The 19,203-nt window shown below is 44.5% G+C and overlaps 1 protein-coding gene across 1 annotated transcript in view; it reads right to left on the reverse strand.

Moving 5' to 3' along the window:
- Positions 1-19,203, reverse strand: part of LOC119888640 (piezo-type mechanosensitive ion channel component 2-like) — a 71,598-nt gene that overhangs the window by 22,015 nt on the left and 30,380 nt on the right. The window contains 9 exon segments of the mRNA XM_038699344.1: positions 7,957-8,056; positions 8,848-9,013; positions 9,203-9,385; positions 9,470-9,626; positions 9,727-9,828; positions 9,904-10,200; positions 15,027-15,643; positions 15,746-15,912; positions 16,663-16,734. Of these exon segments, the coding sequence (XP_038555272.1) occupies positions 7,957-8,056; positions 8,848-9,013; positions 9,203-9,385; positions 9,470-9,626; positions 9,727-9,828; positions 9,904-10,200; positions 15,027-15,643; positions 15,746-15,912; positions 16,663-16,734 (1,861 nt within the window).

The raw sequence follows: 19,203 nt of genomic DNA on the forward strand, positions 1-19,203 counted from the left end.
GGTGTCTGCCTCCTGAACCCAAACTGGAACCTGGTTCCACAGGAGAGGAGCTTGATAGCTGAACGCTCTGGCTCCTAGTCTACTTTTGGAGACTCTAGGAACCACAAGTAACCCTGCATTCTGGGAGCGCAGTGCTCTGGTGGGGTAGTAAGGTACTATGAGCTCTTTAAGATAAGATGGTGCCTGACCATTAAGAGCTTTGTAGGTAAGAAGAATGATTTTAAATTCTATTCTGGATTTTACTGGAAGCCAATGCAAAGAAGCTAAAACAGGAGAAATGTGATCTCTTTTCCTGGTTCCTGTCAGAACACGTGCTGCAGCATTCTGGATCAGCTGAAGAGTCTTAATGGACTTTTTCGAGCAGCCTGATAATAAGGAATTGCAGTAATCCAGCCTAGAAGTAACAAATGCATGGACTAGTTTTTCTGCATCATTTTTAGACAGGATGTTCCTGATTTTCGCAATATTACGTAGGTGAAAAAAGGCGGTCCTTGAAATTTGCTTAATGTGGACTTAAACGACATGTCCTGATCAAAGATAACTCCAAGATTCCTCACAGTGGTGCTGGAGGCCAAGGCGATGCCATCCAGGGAAACTATATCTTTAGATAATGCGTCACGGAGGTGCTTAGGCCCCAGAACAATAACTTCAGTTTTATCTGAGTTTAACATAGAAAATTACAGCTCATCCAGGTTTTAACATCCTGAAGGCACATTTGAAGTTTAGCTAACTGATGAGTTTCATCTGGCTTGATCGATAGATATAACTGAGTATCATCTGCATAACAATGAAAGCTTATGGAATGTTTCCTGATAATATTGCCTAAAGGAAGCATATATAAAGTGAAGAGGATTGGTCCAAGGACAGATCCTTGAGGAACTCCATGAGTAACTTTGGCGTGCATGGAGGACTCATCGTTAACATGTACAAACTGAAATCGATCTGATAAATAGGACTTAAACCAGCTTAGAGCGGTTCCTTTAATGCCAATGAAATATTCCAGTCTCTGCAATAGGATCTGATGGTCAATGGTATCAAATGCAGCACTAAGATCTAATAAAACCAGTACAGAGACAAGTCCTTTGTCTGATGCAATAAGGAGGTCATTAGTAATTTTCACCAGTGCTGTCTCTGTGCTATGATGAGCTCTAAATCCTGACTGAAAATCCTCAAATAAACTATTGCTCTGTAGAAAGTCACACAGCTGTTTAGCAACTGCTTTCTCCAGAACCTTAGAGAGAAATGGAAGGTTAGATATAGGTCTATAGTTGATAAAACATCCGGATCAAGTTTGGGCTTTTTCAGAAGAGGTTTAATTACAGCTACTTTAAAGTACTGTGGTACATAGCCTGTTGATAAAGATAGATTGATCATATCTAGTATAGAGGTGCTGACTAAGGGTAAAACATCTTTAAGCAGCCTAGTCGGGATGGGGTCTAAGAGGCAGGTTGATGGTTTAGATGAAGAAATTATTGAAGTTAGTTGGTAAAGATTGAGGGAAGCAAAACAGTCTAAACATGTATCTGGTTCTACAGCTGTTTCTAAGGTTCCTGAGTTAGAGATAAGTTGGTGCCAGTTGAGGGCAGGTCTTGGTGAATTTTGTCTCTAATAGCTAGAATTTTATCATTAAAGAAGCTCATGAAGTCGTAACTACTGAGAGCTATGGGAATACTTGGCTCAATAGAGCTGTGACTCTCTGTCAGCCTGGCTACAGTGCTGAAAAGAAACCTGGGGTTGTTCCTATTTTCCTCTATTAATGACGAGTAGTACGCTGCTCTGGCATTACGGAGGGCCTTCCTATAAGTTTTAAGACTATCTTGCCAAATTAAACGAGAATTTTCCACTTTGGTGGAACGCCAATTCCTCTCAAGTTTCCGTGATATTTGCTTTAATTTGCGAGTTTCAGTATTATACCATGGAGCTAACCGTCTTTGTTTTAGTATTTTCTTTTTTAGAGGGGCTACAGAGTCGAGTGTCATTCGCAGCGAGCCAGCAGCACTATCAACAAGATGATCGATTTGGGAGGGACTGAAATTAGCATAGGAGTCCTCCGTTACTTTGTGACTAGATAATGTATTTAGAGCTGATGGAATCGCATCCTTAAATTTAGCTATAGCACTATCAGACAGACATCTTGTATAGAAATTTTTGCCCAATGGCGAGTAGTTCAGCAATACAAACTCAAAAGTTATCAAACAGTGGTCGGATAAAGAGGGATTCTGTGGGAACACCACTAAATGTTCAATTTCAATACCATACACCAAAACAAGGTCAAGGGTGTGGTTAAAACAGTGAGTCGGTTCATGAACACTCTGAGAGAAGCCGATGGAATCTAACAGAGAGATAAACGCAGTACTGAAGCTGTCATTCTCAACATCTACATGAATATTAAAATCCCCTACAATAATAACTTTGTCCGTTTTAAGGACTAAAGTTGACAAAAACTCTGCAAATTCAGATAAGAATTCAGAATACGGGCCAGGTGCTCGGTACACTATAACAAAAAGAATTGGTTGCAGTGATTTCCAACTTGGGTGCGAAAGACTAAGAACAAGACTTTCAAATGAGTTATAGTTTAGTTTAGGTTTAGAGCTGATTAATAGGCTAGAGTCGAAGATAGCTGCAACTCCACCTCCTCGGCCTGTGCCTCGAGGAATGTGAGTATTAATATGACTGGGAGGGGTGGATTCATTTAGGCTAACATATTCTCCATCACCCAGCCAGGTTTCAGTAAGACCAAATAAATCAATATCATAATCTGATATTAGTTCATTTACTAGTACACCTTTAGAAGAGAGAGATCTGATGTTTAAGAGTCCACATTTAACTCTCCTATTTGTTTGCACTATTGCTCTTGTGGTTTTAATTTTTATAAGGTTTTTATGCACAGCTCCTCTTCTGTTTACCTTTTTAAATAATTTCGATGGTCGGGGGACAGACACCGTCACTATAGGATTTTCACTAAGTAACTCCTGAAATGGAGGAGCAGAGAAGTGTGTTAGACTGCGACTCTGCGTAGGGTTTTGGGTGGGTAACTGCTGAAAAAGAAGGGCAGAGAAGTGTGTTAACTGCGACTCTGCCTCCTGGTCTCAACTCTGGGTTGTCATGGATTTGGTCCACTAATAAACTTGGCCAGATTTCTAGAAATGAGAGCTGCTCCTTCCCAAGTGGGATGGATGCCGTCTCTCCGGATCAGACCAGGTCTTCCCCAGAAAGTCTGCCAATGATCAACAAAGCCCACATCGTTTGCTGGACACCACCTCGACAACCAGCGGCGGAATGACGACATGCGGCTATACATGTCATCACTGGTCAGATTTGGCAGGGGTCCAGAGAAAACTACGGTGTCCGACATTGTTTTTGCATATGTACACACCGACTCAACATTAATCTTAGTGACCTCCGATTGGCGTAACCGGGAGTCATTACCGCCGACGTGAATAACAATCTTACTGTATTTACGTTTATCCTTAGCCAGCAGTTTCAAATAAGACTCAATGTCGCCCGCTCTGGCCCCAGGGATGCACTTAACTATGGCCGCTGGCTTCGCTAAATTCACGTTTCTCAAAATGGAGCTGCCAATGATCAGAGTTGGTTTCTCAGCGGGTGTGTCGCTGAGTGGGGAAAATCTGTTAGAAACGTGAACAGGTTGATGATGCCCCGTGGACTTTGAATGCTTACTATTCCTCCTTCGGACAGTCACCCAGCCCCCCTTTCCTGGCTGCACAGGGGATGCCGGAGGACGGCTACCAGAGGCTAACTCAGGCCGTTCCGCACCGACTACCGGGGACTGGCTAGCTACAGTAGCTAAAGACTGATCTACCAGGGTGCGGAGCCGGACTTCTAACTCACTGAGCCTCGCCTCCATGTCTATAAATAAACTACACTTATTACATGTACCATTACCGCTAAAGGAGGCAGAGGAGTAACTAAACATCTGACACACCGAGCAGGAGAAAGTAGGAGAGAGAGAGGGAGAAGGAGAAGCCATCGCTAGCTGCTAAGCTAAAGTCGCTAACGGCTAAGCTAAAGTACTGTAGCGTCAGCTACCAAAACTTTAGAACAACTATGAGATTGAACAGCAGTCACTAAAAGATGGAAAGAACTGTGAGTGCTTAGGCAAAATTACTGTAAAGAATAAGTGTTTAGCGAACAGTTGGCCGCTGTAATCAAACAAATGTAACTGTTATTTAGCGAGAGCAGCACAACACGGTACCAACACACAAGCACCGGAAACGGAAATGAGTCGACACGCTTACCGCAATACGTCAGCACGTCATGCAGTCCCAACCCAGTCAGTACATCCATTACAGCGGCTAACGGTCTGCTAAACCCTTCTTCTTACAGTAATTATGCCTAAGCACTCACAGTAATTTCCATCTTTTAGCGAGTGCTGTTTCAGATGTGTTCAAAAGTTTTGGTAGCTAACGCTACAGTGCCTTAGATTAGCTGTTAGCGACTTTAACTCAGCAGCTAGCGATGGCTTCTCCTTCTCCCTCTCGCTCTCCTACTTTCTCCTGCTCGGTGTGTCAGATGTTCAGTTACTCCTCTGCCTCCTTTAGCGGTAATGGTACGTGTAATAAGTGTAGTTTATTTGTAGACATGGAAGCGAGGCTCTATGATTTAGAAGTCCGGCTCCGCACCTTGGTAGATCAGTCTTTAGCTACTGTAGCTAGCCAGTCCCCAATTCGGAGAGACGGCATCCATCCCACTTGGGAAGGAGCAGCTCTCATTTCTAGAAATCTGGCCAAGTTTATTAGTGGACCAAATCCATGACAACCCAGAGTTGAGACCAGGAGGCAGAGTCGCAGTCTAACACACTTCTCTGCCCTTCTTTTTCAGCAGTTACCCACCCAAAACCCTACGCAGAGTCGCAGTCTAACACACTTCTCTGCTCCTCCATTTCAGGAGTTACTTAGTGAAAATCCTATAGTGACGGTGTCTGCCCCCCCGACCATCGAAATTATTTAAATCAAAGGTAAACAGAAGAGGAGCTGTGCATAAAAACCTCATAAAAATTAAAACCACAAGAGCAATAGTGCAAACGAATAGGAGAGTTAAATGTGGACTCTTAAACATCAGATCTCTCTCTTCTAAAGCTGTACTAGTAAATGAACTAATATCAGATTATGATATTGATTTATTTTGTCTTACTGAAACCTGGCTGGGTGATGGAGAATATGTTAGCCTAAATGAATCCACCCCTCCCAGTCATATTAATACTCACATTCCTCGAGGCACAGGCCGAGGAGGTGGAGTTGCAGCTATCTTCAACTCTTGCCTACTAATCAGCTCTAAACCTAAACTAAACTATAACTCATTTGAAAGCCTTGTTCTTGGTCTTTCACACCCAAGTTGGAAATCACTGCAACCAATTCTCATCGTTATAGTGTACCGAGCACCTGGCCCGTATTCTGAATTCTTATCTGAATTTGCAGAGTTTTTGTCAACTTTAGTCCTTAAAACGGACAAAGTTATTATTGTAGGGGATTTTAATATTCATGTGGACGTTGAGAATGACAGCTTCAGTACTGCGTTTATCTCTTTGTTAGATTCCATCGGCTTCTCTCAGAGTGTTCATGAACCGACTCACTGTTTTAACCACACCCTCGACCTTGTTCTGGTATATGGTATTGAAATTGAACATTTAGTGGTGTTCCCACAGAATCCCTCTTTATCCGACCACTGTTTGATAATTTTTGAGTTTGTATTGCTGAACTACACGCCATTGGGCAAAACTTTCTATACAAGATGTCTGTCTGATAGTGCTATAGCTAAATTTAAGGATGCGATTCCATCAGCTCTAAATACATTATCTAGTCACAAAGTAACGGAGGACTCCTATGCTAATTTCAGTCCCTCCCAAATCGATCATCTTGTTGATAGTGCTGCAGGCTCGCTGCGAATGACACTCGACTCTGTAGCCCCTCTAAAAAAGAAAATACTAAAACAAAGACGGTTAGCTCCATGATATAATACTGAAACTCGCAAATTAAAGCAAATATCGCGGAAACTTGTGTTCTAGGTGTTCTCTAGTGTTCTCTGTTGTTTTCTGCCGTTGTAGGTGTTCTCTAGTGTTCTAGGTGTTCTCTGGTGTTCTCTGGTGTTTTCTGCCGTTGTAGGTGTTCTCTAGTGTTCTAGGTGATCTCTGGTGTTCTCTGGTGTTTTCTGCTGTTGTAGGTGTTCTCTAGTGTTCTAGGTGTTCTCTGGTGTTCTCTGGTGTTTTCTGCTGTTCTAAGTGTTCTCTAGTGTTCTAGGTGTTCTCTGGTGTTCTCTGGTGTTTTCTGCCGTTGTAGGTGTTCTCTAGTGTTCTAGGTGATCTCTGGTGCTCTCTGGTGTTTTCTGCCGTTGTAGGTGTTCTCTTGTGTTCTCTGGTGTTCTCTGTTGTTCTCTAGTGTTCTAGGTGTTCTCTGGTGTTCTAGGTGTTCTGTAGTGTTCTCTGGTGTTCTCTAGTGTTCTTAAACATGGAGTTTTCCTCCTTTTGTCTTGCTATCGTTTGGTTCTTCATGTTGAAGTATTTATATCAATCCATTATTATCTAAAGATATAGTTTCCCTTGATGGCATCGCCTTGGCCTCCAGCACCACTGTGAGGAATCTTGGAGTTATCTTTGATCAGGACATGTCGTTTAAGTCTCACATTAAGCAAATTTCAAGGACCGCCTTTTTTCACCTACGTAATATTGCAAAAATCAGGAACATCCTGTCTAAAAATGATGCAGAAAAACTAGTCCATGCATTTGTTACTTCTAGGCTGGATTACTGCAATTCCTTATTATCAGGCTGCTCGAAAAAGTCCGTTAAGACTCTTCAGCTGATCCAGAATGCTGCAGCACGTGTTCTGACAGGAACCAGGAAAAGAGATCATATTTCTCCTGTTTTAGCTTCTCTGCATTGGCTTCCAGTAAAATCCAGAATAGAATTTAAAATCATTCTTCTTACCTACAAAGCTCTTAATGGTCAGGCACCATCTTATCTTAAAGAGCTCATAGTACCTTACTACCCCACCAGAGCACTGCGCTCCCAGAATGCAGGGTTACTTGTGGTTCCTAGAGTCTCCAAAAGTAGACTAGGAGCCAGAGCGTTCAGCTATCAAGCTCCTCTCCTGTGAAACCAGGTTCCAGTTTGGGTTCAGGAGGCAGACACCATCTCCACATTTAAGAGTAGGCTTAAGACTTTCCTCTTTGATAAAGCTTATAGTTAGGGCTGGCTCAGGTGAGTCCTGAACCATCCCTTAGTTATGCTGCTATAGGCCTAGACTGCCGGGGGATTTCCCATGATGCACTTAGCTCCTCTCTACTCTACTTTCTCTCCCTCTGTATGCAACCTCATCCCATTATTGCATGTTACTAACACAACTTCTCCCCTTTCTGGTAGTCTTGTGCTTTCTCGTCCCTCTCCTCTCTCCTCCTATCACTTCCTGCAGGTGTTTCTGGCTCTGGAGCTGTGGAGTCTGGATCTGTGGTTGCGGGTCACCTGCTGCCCCCGTGTTCCTGCTCGACACCCTCTGCTACAATTATTGTTACTAGTCCTACTGTTATTATTGTTATTATAATCATTAACATTACGATTGTTACCATTAACACTACTATAAATATCTGTAACATTTTTCATTTAGTCTATAGCAACATCACCTTTACTGTCTGTACCTCTGTGTGTGGATATTGTGTAGGCTGCCTCCCTCTCTCTCCTTCCATCCCCCTCTCTCTCTCTCTCTCTCTCCTTCACCCCAACCGGTGGAGGCAGATGGCCGCCCACCCTGAGTCATGGTTCTGCTCGAGGTTTCTGCCTCTTAAAGGAAGTTTTTCCTTGCCTCTGTCGCCTAGTGCTGCTCTTGGTGGGAACTGTTGGGCTTCTGTAAATAACATCATAGAGTACGGTCTAGACCTGCTCTTTTATGAAAAGCGTTCAGTTGAGTGCTAAACTCCAACTGGAAAAGACATTACTGTTAGCATACCTGCTAACAGAGTATTTCCTGGCTCTGATGGAAACTTCTCTGAGTTTCTCCAGCAGCAGATCCAACCTGCTGGGCTGCTGATGTCTGGAGCTCACGCTGCCTGAAAACACATGATGAAGAAAACATTAACAACATTCGTTTCTTTGCACCGTGTGTCCACCAAAGCCTTTTTCCCAGCTGTCTGACAGCTGACTGACTGGTGGACCTTCTCCGTGGACTCCACACCTGAGGTTTTTCTTCTTTCACTCAGAAGCTCCTGGTACCTACCTGGCTGCTGCTTCTGAGTCACCTTGGCCAACAAACCCGAGAAAACTCCTTTCCTTTTTCTTACTCTCCCATCTTTGAAATGCTTTTTTTAAAACAGTAAAGTTCCTTCACATGCTGGACTAAGTAGATCATGTGATGTGCCCCACTTTGTTTGGGGGCCACTATAAACTTCAATTTATATCAAACGGGTGAAAAGTAGCTAACGCCACCAATGAGACAGACAGTCAGAAGAGTCACTTCCGTTATATGTCTTTATTTCATATGCTATTAATTCATTTATTTATTTTATTATATTTGCCACTGGACATTTTGGCCGTTGATTTTTTCATCTGCTGAACACTTGACACAGACAGAAAGCCAGCAAATGCCAGCTAACATAAACCTGATGACTGCAGCGCAGAGTTTAGCGTGTTTTCTAATCATCGAATAAAATCATTCATTCATAACTTCAGGACATTTATCAGACTTCACACAGCTCACTCTGAGACACAAAAGCCTTTGTATAATTTTAAAAACAAAATACGCATTAGAATTGTGCAACGCCTGGAGACACCTGGAGACACACTGAGGTGGAAGATCAACTTTCACTCCAGTCTTGTTGTGTTAAGCTGCGTTAGACTCTACCTGCAGGAGAGCGCTGCTGTGTGGAGCTGGAGCGCGTCCTTCTCCTGCCACGGCGCCGCAGCGTGTTGATGGGGTCATCAGGTTCAATGAAGGTGGCGCGGTGGGCGGAAGGGTGACGGAGAGTGTCGGCCTCCGTGGGCACAGTCTGGTCCCACAGTCCGTGGCACTGGAAGAGAAAGTTGGAGAAAGTTTTGGTACTACAATTACTATGTATGCCTCGGAATAAACATGACGTTTAGTCTTATTCTCTGCACGGCAGGACTCCATGTCCACATTTTACGCCGCCAGCCACAACAACAGGAAGAACATTCTTCAGCCCTTTTCCACCTGGAAGCGATTATTTAGTGTTTTTCACCTTGAGTATGGCTCGGTGATAGAACAAAGCAAGCAGCTGCAGCAGGTCATACAGGACGTAGCCTTCCTTCTTCTCCACCCCCAGGATGTTCGGTGGGTGGAATGGTTTGGAGCGGTCCACCTCCAGTTTCTGGTTGAACGGAAAGAAACCGAACTGGAAGAAATATTTGATGACTATGGCAACCTGAGGACACAGACGGGCATGAATGCAACACCTGCTGACAGATGAATAACACAGTTTGAAGGTAAATAAGAGCAGCAGGTGAACCTCGGTGTAGATGATGGCCGTCATCCAGAAGGTCTTACTGGGTCGAGGGACGGACAGCGTCGCCCAGAGAAACACCAGAACAGGAAGCACCAGCGTCAGACAGCTGGCAGACACGATGTGGTTCAACACGATGACCAGGTAACACACCGTCTCCGACCTGAGGGAGGGCAGCAGGAGCCAGAGCAACCAGGAAAGGACTTCTGAGTATCTCAGCAAGCAGAGAGGGATCTGTGGAGTTACCACGGTTCAGAGTTTACCTGGCTGCCAGGATGTTGTAGAGGGCGTAGCACAGCTGGAGCAGCTGGTGTTGGTTGGCGTAGAACTGGTCTGATGCCTCCAGCTCCTCATCGTAGAAAGTCCTGAAACAGAGATCAGCAGAATGTGAATCATCAGCAGGTTCCATGTGAATGATCTGTGACTCAACTATGACTCACCTGTTCCTGAGCAGCTCGCTGGCTGTCAGCTCCTGAGTGCGAGACGCCAGCAGACAGGAAGTGGAGACCGAGTCAGACAGGAAGTCCCTCCTTTCCCACAGAGTCTGAACCAGCAACTGACTGCTGCCGCTGTGTTCCCCTGCTCCCCCTGCCTCCTCTTCGTGCAGGTCCAGGCCCAGAGCGAGGCTGTAGGAGGGGGGGAGGAGGGGAGAGGAGAGCGAGGTGGGGGAGGAGGCATTGGTGATGGTGTTCATAGGCTGCGTGTCGACAAGAAGTTGCTGGTTTGGTTCTTCGCACCTGTTCAAACAGAGAAGGAGAACTTGACGTGATCCAACTGCTGCGTCCTTCTACCTTTAAGACCTTTAAGACCGGCTGAAACCTCTGCGTCCTTCTACCTTTAAGACCGGCTGAAACCTCTGTGTCCTTCTACCTTTAAGACCTTTAAGACCGGATGAACCTTCTGCGTCCTTCTACCTTTAAGACCTTTAAGACCGGCTGAAACCTCTGCGTCCTTCTACCTTTAAGACCTTTAAGACCGGCTGAAACCTCTGCGTCCTTCTACCTTTAAGACCTTTAAGACCGGCTGAAACCTCTGCGTCCTTCTACCTTTAAGACCTTTAAGACCGGCTGAAACCTCTGCGTCCTTCTACCTTTAAGACCTTTAAGACCTGCTGAAACCTCTGCGTCCTTCTACCTTTAAGACCTTTAAGACCGGCTGAAACCTCTGCGTCCTTCTACCTTTAAGACCGGCTGAAACCTCTGTGTCCTTCTACCTTTAAGACCGGCTGAAACCTCTGTGTCCTTCTACCTTTAAGACCGGCTGAAACCTCTGCGTCCTTCTACCTTTAAGACCTTTAAGACCGGCTAAAACCTCTGCGTCCTTCTACCTTTAAGACCTTTAAGACCGGCTAAAACCTCTGCGTCCTTCTACCTTTAAGACCGGCTGAAACCTCTGTGTCCTTCTACCTTTAAGACCGGCTGAAACCTCTGTGTCCGTCTACCTTTAAGACCTTTAAGACTGGCTGAAACCTCTGTGTCCTTCTACCTTTAAGACCGGCTGAAACCTCTGTGTCCTTCTACCTTTAAGACCTTTAAGACCTGCTGAAACCTCTGCGTCCTTCTACCTTTAAGACCTTTAAGACCGGCTGAAACCTCTGTGTCCGTCTACCTTTAAGACCTTTAAGACTGGCTGAAACCTCTGTGTCCTTCTACCTTTAAGACCTTTAAGACTGGCTGAAACCTCTGTGTCCTTCTACCTTTAAGACCGGCTGAAACCTCTGTGTCCGTCTACCTTTAAGACCTTTAAGACTGGCTGAAACCTCTGTATCCTTCTACCTTTAAGACCGGCTGAAACCTCTGCGTCCTTCTACCTTTAAGACCTTTAAGACCGGCTGAAACCTCTGCGTCCTTCTACCTTTAAGACCTTTAAGACCTGCTGAAACCTCTGTGTCCGTCTACCTTTAAGACCTTTAAGACCGGCTGAAACCTCTGTGTCCTTCTACCTTTAAGACCTTTAAGACCGGCTGAAACCTCTGTGTCCGTCTACCTTTAAGACCTTTAAGACCGGCTGAAACCTCTGTGTCCGTCTACCTTTAAGACCTTTAAGACCGGCTGAAACCTCTGCGTCCTTCTACCTTTAAGACCTTTAAGACCGGCTGAAACCTCTGCGTCCTTCAACCTTTAAGACCTTTAAGACCGGCTGAAACCTCTGTGTCCTTCTACCATTAAGACCGGCTGAAACCTCTGTGTCCTTCTACCTTTAAGACCTTTAAGACCGGCTGAAACCTCTGCGTCCTTCTACCTTTAAGACCTTTAAGACCGGCTAAAACCTCTGCGTCCTTCTACCTTTAAGACCGGCTGAAACCTCTGCGTCCTTCTACCTTTAAGACCTTTAAGACCGGATGAACCTTCTGCGTCCTTCTACCTTTAAGACCGGCGGAAACCTCTGCGTCCTTCTACCATTAAGACCGGCTGAAACCTCTGTGTCCTTCTACCTTTAAGACCTTTAAGACCGGCTGAAACCTCTGCGTCCTTCTACCTTTAAGACCTTTAAGACCGGCTAAAACCTCTGCGTCCTTCTACCTTTAAGACCGGCTGAAACCTCTGCGTCCTTCTACCTTTAAGACCTTTAAGACCGGATGAACCTTCTGCGTCCTTCTACCTTTAAGACCGGCGGAAACCTCTGCGTCCTTCTACCTTTAAGACCGGCTGAAACCTCTGCGTCCTTCTACCTTTAAGACCGGCTGAAACCTCTGTGTCCTTCTACCTTTAAGACCTTTAAGACCTGCTGAAACCTCTGCGTCCTTCTACCTTTAAGACCTTTAAGACCGGCTGAAACCTCTGTGTCCGTCTACCTTTAAGACCTTTAAGACTGGCTGAAACCTCTGTGTCCTTCTACCTTTAAGACCTTTAAGACTGGCTGAAACCTCTGTGTCCTTCTACCTTTAAGACCGGCTGAAACCTCTGTGTCCGTCTACCTTTAAGACCTTTAAGACTGGCTGAAACCTCTGTGTCCTTCTACCTTTAAGACCGGCTGAAACCTCTGCGTCCTTCTACCTTTAAGACCTTTAAGACCGGCTGAAACCTCTGCGTCCTTCTACCTTTAAGACCTTTAAGACCGGCTGAAACCTCTGCGTCCTTCAACCTTTAAGACCTTTAAGACCGGCTGAAACCTCTGTGTCCTTCTACCATTAAGACCGGCTGAAACCTCTGCGTCCTTCTACCTTTAAGACCTTTAAGACCGGCTGAAACCTCTGCGTCCTTCTACCTTTAAGACCTTTAAGACCGGCTGAAACCTCTGCGTCCTTCTACCTTTAAGACCGGCTGAAACCTCTGCGTCCTTCTACCTTTAAGACCTTTAAGACCGGATGAACCTTCTGCGTCCTTCTACCTTTAAGACCGGCGGAAACCTCTGCGTCCTTCTACCTTTAAGACCGGCTGAAACCTCTGTGTCCTTCTACCTTTAAGACCGGCTGAAACCTCTGCGTCCTTCTACCTTTAAGACCTTTAAGACCGGCTGAAACCTCTGCGTCCTTCTACCTTTAAGACCTTTAAGACCGGCTGAAACCTCTGCGTCCTTCTACCTTTAAGACCTTTAAGACCGCCTGAAACCTCTGTGTCCTTCTACCTTTAAGACCTTTAAGACCGGCTGAAACCTCTTTGTCCTTCTACCTTTAAGACCTTTAAGACCTGCTGAAACCTCTGTGTCCTTCTACCTTTAAGACCTTTAAGACCGGCTGAAACCTCTGCGTCCTTCTACCTTTAAGACCTTTAAGACCGGCTGAAACCTCTGCGTCCTTCTACCTTTAAGACCTTTAAGACCGCCTGAAACCTCTGTGTCCTTCTACCTTTAAGACCTTTAAGACCTGCTGAAACCTCTGTGTCCTTCTACCTTTAAGACCAGCTGAAACCTCTGTGTCCTTCTACCTTTAAGACTGGCTGAAACCTCTGTGTCCTTCTACCTTTAAGACCGGCTGAAACCTCTGTGTCCTTCTACCTTTAAGACCTTTAAGACCTGCTGAAACCTCTGTGTCCTTCTACCTTTAAGACCAGCTGAAACCTCTGTGTCCTTCTACCTTTAAGACTGGCTGAAACCTCTGTGTCCTTCTACCTTTAAGACCGGCTGAAACCTCTGTGTCCTTCTACCTTTAAGACTGGCTGAAACCTCTGTGTCCTTCTACCTTTAAGACCGGCTGAAACCTCTGTGTCCGTCTACCTTTAAGACCTTTAAGACCTGCTGAAACCTCTGTGTCCTTCTACCTTTAAGACCTTTAAGACCGGCTGAAACCTCTGTGTCCGTCTACCTTTAAGACCTTTAAGACTGGCTGAAACCTCTGTGTCCTTCTACCTTTAAGACCGGCTGAAACCTCTGTGTCCGTCTACCTTTAAGACCTTTAAGACTGGCTGAAACCTCTGTGTCCTTCTACCTTTAAGACCGGCTGAAACCTCTGCGTCCTTCTACCTTTAAGACCTTTAAGACCGGCTGAAACCTCTGCGTTCTTCAACCTTTAAGACCTTTAAGACCGGCTGAAACCTCTGTGTCCTTCTACCATTAAGACCGGCTGAAACCTCTGTGTCCTTCTACCTTTAAGACCTTTAAGACCGGCTGAAACCTCTGCGTCCTTCTACCTTTAAGACCTTTAAGACCGGCTGAAACCTCTGCGTCCTTCTACCTTTAAGACCGGCTGAAACCTCTGCGTCCTTCTACCTTTAAGACCTTTAAGACCGGATGAACCTTCTGCGTCCTTCTACCTTTAAGACCGGCGGAAACCTCTGCGTCCTTCTACCTTTAAGACCGGCTGAAACCTCTGCGTCCTTCTACCTTTAAGACCTGCTGAAACCTCTGCGTCCTTCTACCTTTAAGACCGGCTGAAACCTCTGTGTCCTTCTACCTTTAAGACCTTTAAGACCACCTGAAACCTCTGTGTCCTTCTACCTTTAAGACCTTTAAGACCTGCTGAAACCTCTGTGTCCTTCTACCTTTAAGACCTTTAAGACCGGATGAAACCTCTGTGTCCTTCTACCTTTAAGACCTTTAAGACCGCCTGAAACCTCTGTGTCCTTCTACCTTTAAGACCTTTAAGACCTGCTGAAACCTCTGTGTCCTTCTACCTTTAAGACCTTTAAGACCGGATGAAACCTCTGCGTCCTTCTACCTTTAAGACCTTTAAGACCTGCTGAAACCTCTGCGTCCTTCTACCTTTAAGACCTTTAAGACCTGCTGAAACCTCTGCGTCCTTCTACCTTTAAGACCTTTAAGACCGGCTGAAACCTCTGTATCCTTCTACCTTTAAGACCGGCTGAAACCTCTGTGTCCTTCTACCTTTAAGACCTTTAAGACCGGCTGAAACCTCTGCGTCCTTCTACCTTTAAGACCTTTAAGACCGGCTGAAACCTCTGCGTCCTTCTACCTTTAAGACCGGCTGAAACCTCTGCGTCCTTCTACCTTTAAGACCTTTAAGACCGGCTGCAACGTCTGAAGGTAGAAGGTAGAATAAGTAACCCTTTAATTCTCACATGTTCAGCACTACGACTGACCTGTCTGGTAAACCGACCTGCCACCAAACCGCCCGCAATGTAGGAATTCTATGTATTTACTTTTTAGTACTTCAAGAAGGACTAACCTGTTAGTCCGACTGGTGCTTTCCTCTTCTGAGGACAAAGAGGATGAAGACTGGACGATCTCCATCCTGGACAGTTTGGGTCGCAATCTTTGGCTGGTTTTTGCCACCAGGCATTCTGGGTAATCTTCACTTTCCACCAGTGGGTCACCTGCTGCTGTTACTGCCTCTGGTTTACCTCCTAAGGATGGAGCCTCTGCTACCCCTGAAGTTTCCTCTGCTGACACTAGTTCAGCTGAGACATCTCCTCCTGATGCTGATTCTAGTTCTGTTTCAGATGGCTCTCCTCCTGGAACAGTTTTTATTTCTGTTTCTCTTCTTGATACTGGTTCTGTTTCATCAGGACAATCTGCTCCTGCTAGCTCAAGTGGAACTCTTCCTGATGTTGGATAATCTCCTGGTTTAGTCTCTGGTTTCTCCTCGGCTGTTTGACCTCCTGCTTCTTCTTCATCTATTTCAGGACTCACACCCTCTTCCTCTTCTACCTCCACCATTCTCCTCTCTGCTGAGGTCTGCCCCTCGGCCTCATGGGTACTGTAGTCCAGGCCTGACTCTGTGGAAGTTTTCATCATCTGTTCTTGATAGTAAACATGGATTGCCTCTCTGGTGGGAACATTACCCTGAACGAACAAAAAAACACACTGATGCAGTCTTGACAAACACTGCACGACTCCAACACTTCCACCTACTGTACACTACAGACTGTAGTCCTGAGTGTGTACCTGCTTGGCCTGCAGCGTGAGCATGCAGTGCTCTATGCGGAGCACGGTCGATATGTCAATGTGTTCCTGACACAGGCCTCTGAGCCAGGCAGTCAGAGAGTCCAGCAGAGCCGACAGTAGGACCCAACAGAACCGCAACGTGTTGGAGAACCGGCGCAACACAGTTTCTGAAACACACATCATCAGCTCATGTTAGTCGTCCTCACAGTAACATTTTTAAAGTGATAGTGAAGGTGTTGTGGGGGGCTGGGCTCCATGTTTAGACTAGAATAGGTTTGGAGTTTAGCAGTTTACAATACTATTAATGAATCTGAATTCATTCATTTTCCGGAGTCAGCGATCGAAGGAATAGAAAACTGAAAAGGTTCAGTCCAACTCTGCTGTCTGAAGACAGAAAGCGTTTCTAGTGTCCCTCTGTTTAACCCTGCAGGGACAACCTAATGTGATCAGATAGAACTGAGCTCAACCTGGACCAGTACAGAGAGCCACAGTGAAACCAGAACTTCCAGGTTCTGACTGATGGAAGTATTGTGTGTGTATATATATATATATATTTCCATATTATAGGAAATGTTGTATTGATTTACAGAAGCCAGATGGACTTTCTATCCACGTTTAAATAAATGAAAACATAGCAGCTGAAGTTAGAAATGTGTAAAGTAGAAAGCTGTAGATGCTCACCTTGTTCTCCACAAGCGACTCGATCCAAATACTGAAGGACCTGATTTAAAACTATAAAGAAAGTTTAATTGGGGGTGTGACAAAGACTCCTCCCTCTGATGGATCTACAGAAAAACTACGGAGCGGAGCTTCTTCCGTCACAAAGGTAACTTTGGTCGAGTGCAGACACACAAACATCACACACTCGTACTGTCCTGGGAGATTATTATGATGTTCCAGGTGGTAAGACCTCCTACCTGGTCCCTCCTCTTTCTCCTCCTCCTCTCCGTCTTCCTCATTCTCCTCCGTCGCTTCTATAACTCCAGCTGCTGAAGAGGAGGAGAAGTCCCGGTTAGCTGGCTGGTTAAGCATAGCCCAATATTCTCAACATTTGTCACAACAAGGTCAGCTCTTTTATAATCTTTGCTTTTTATTTTAGTATATCAATAACACATTCATTTCATCTGGGGTGTGAGACATGTCCACGTTATGATGTCCAGTCAATGGGAGAAATGTCTCACTTCATCAGAAGAAGCTGCGTTATCTGGTTAGATGTGAAACTTTGTACCAGACTGCAGACGAATCATCACTGTGGTGGCGGCTCACCAGTAAACCTGCATTACTACTGAAATGTGCTGTCTGTCAGAAACTGTCCAGGAGATCCACCCTGTTACATTTGGAAAGTGTGGTCATCAAATGTCACTAAAATAGAGGTTATGATCTACAAAATCTGAACTTTTCTGTTAAATGTAGTCCAGTTTTAACCAACGGTCAGACATGCTGGCTGACCTCAGCTGCTCCATCAGCAAACTGATGCTCCCCGTCATCTCTGATGATGATGATGATGATGATGATTTGTATTAAAATGTGCTGTACTTTTCCGGGTAGGAAAGGGTTAGGGATCAGGGTAGAGTTAGGGGTAGGGGATGCAGAGTAGGCATGGACCGGTGGTGTGATAACCTTAATACAGAGTTAGAGACTTAAGTCGCACACACAGTGACTTCAGACTCAACTTGAGACTCGTCCTCAAAAGCCTTCAGACTCGACTCGGACTCGAGAATAATGAACAATGTTTATTTTTTAGGAAACGTCTGATGAGCTTGCCATTATTCCCTCTCTCCGTTACCTATAACCTGCCTACGTAACACGTAGCATCTGCTGCACGGCCGCACGTGAGAGAGGACAACAAACACCACAGCTGCTCCGCCATTCATCATAAACTTTGGCTTTAAAACTTCATACAACGAGACCCAAACAAAGACACGCTGAACGCAAATATGTGGTGAGTAAACATGTTTAGCTCAGCATTGGCCATTTTACCAAAGGTTTTATTTCGATATAGCCTAACATTACACTGGTTTGAGAGTCTGCAGGGTGTGTTGACTTACAGTAGTTTAAGCTGTCAGTGATTGCATTGCACGTTATAGTTGTGCTCTGTAAGTTAAAAACAGGTTACAGTTCATTGACTTACAGTATTTAATAAGCTGTCATTAACTGCATTGCACAGGTTGTGCTCTGTACGTTAAAAACAGGTTACAGCTTTATTGTTGACCATGTAACTTTACAGTTTTATTTAGTTAACTTTACACTGGGTTTGAAACTCAACAAGGTTTGTTGACTTGCAGTAGTTTATCAGCTGTCATTAATTGTAGACGCATTGTACATTAGGCTAACTGGTTGTGCTCTGTAAGTAAAAAACAGAAAGGTTTATTGACTTACAGTAGTTTAAGCTGTCATTAACTGCATTGCACGTTATAGTTGTGCTCTGTAAGTTAAAAACAGACAGGTTTATTGACTTACAGTAGTTTAAGCTGTCATTAACTGCATTGCACATTATAGTTGTGCTCTGTAAGTTAAAAACAGGTTACAGCTTTATTGGTTTGAGAGTCTGCAGGGTGTGTTGACTTACAGTAGTTTAAGCTGTCATTAACTGCATTGCACATTATAGTTGTGCTCTGTAAGTTAAAAACAGGTTACAGCTTTATTGGTTTGAGAGTCTGCAGGGTGTGTTGACTTACAGTAGTTTAAGCTGTCATTAACTGCATTGCACAGGTTGTGCTCTGTACGTTAAAAACAGGTTACAGCTTTATTGTTGACCATGTAACTTTACAGTTTTATTTAGTTAACTTTACACTGGGTTTGAAACTCAACAAGGTTTGTTGACTTGCAGTAGTTTATCAGCTGTCATTAATTGTAGACGCATTGTACATTAGGCTAACTGGTTGTGCTCTGTAAGTTAAAAACAGACAGGTTTATTGACTTACAGTAGTTTAAGCTGTCATTAACTGCATTGCACGTTATAGTTGTGCTCTGTAAGTTAAAAACAGGTTACAGCTTTATTGGTTTGAGAGTCTGCAGGGTGTGTTGACTTACAGTAGTTTAAGCTGTCATTAACTGCATTGCACACTATAGTTGTGCTCTGTAAGTTAAAAACAGGTTACAGTTTATTGGTTTGAGAGTCTGCAGGGTGTGTTGACTTACAGTAGTTTAAGCTGTCATTAACTGCATTGCACATTATAGTTGTGCTCTGTAAGTTAAAAACAGGTTACAGTTTATTGGTTTGAGAGTCTGCAGGGTGTGTTGACTTACAGTAGTTTAAGCTGTCATTAACTGCATTGCACATTATAGTTGTGCTCTGTAAGTTAAAAACAGGTTACAGTTTATTGGTTTGAGAGTCTGCAGGGTTTGTTGACTTACAGTAGTTTAAGCTGTCATTAACTGCATTGCACATTATAGTTGTGCTCTGTAAGTTAAAAACAGGTTACAGTTTATTGGTTTGAGAGTCTGCAGGGTGTGTT

Source organism: Micropterus salmoides, unplaced genomic scaffold, assembly GCF_014851395.1.
Source record: "Micropterus salmoides isolate LMB-PRFRI ecotype aquatic unplaced genomic scaffold, ASM1485139v1 Ms_hic_scaffold_1, whole genome shotgun sequence".
NCBI classification, from domain to species: domain Eukaryota; kingdom Metazoa; phylum Chordata; class Actinopteri; order Centrarchiformes; family Centrarchidae; genus Micropterus; species Micropterus salmoides.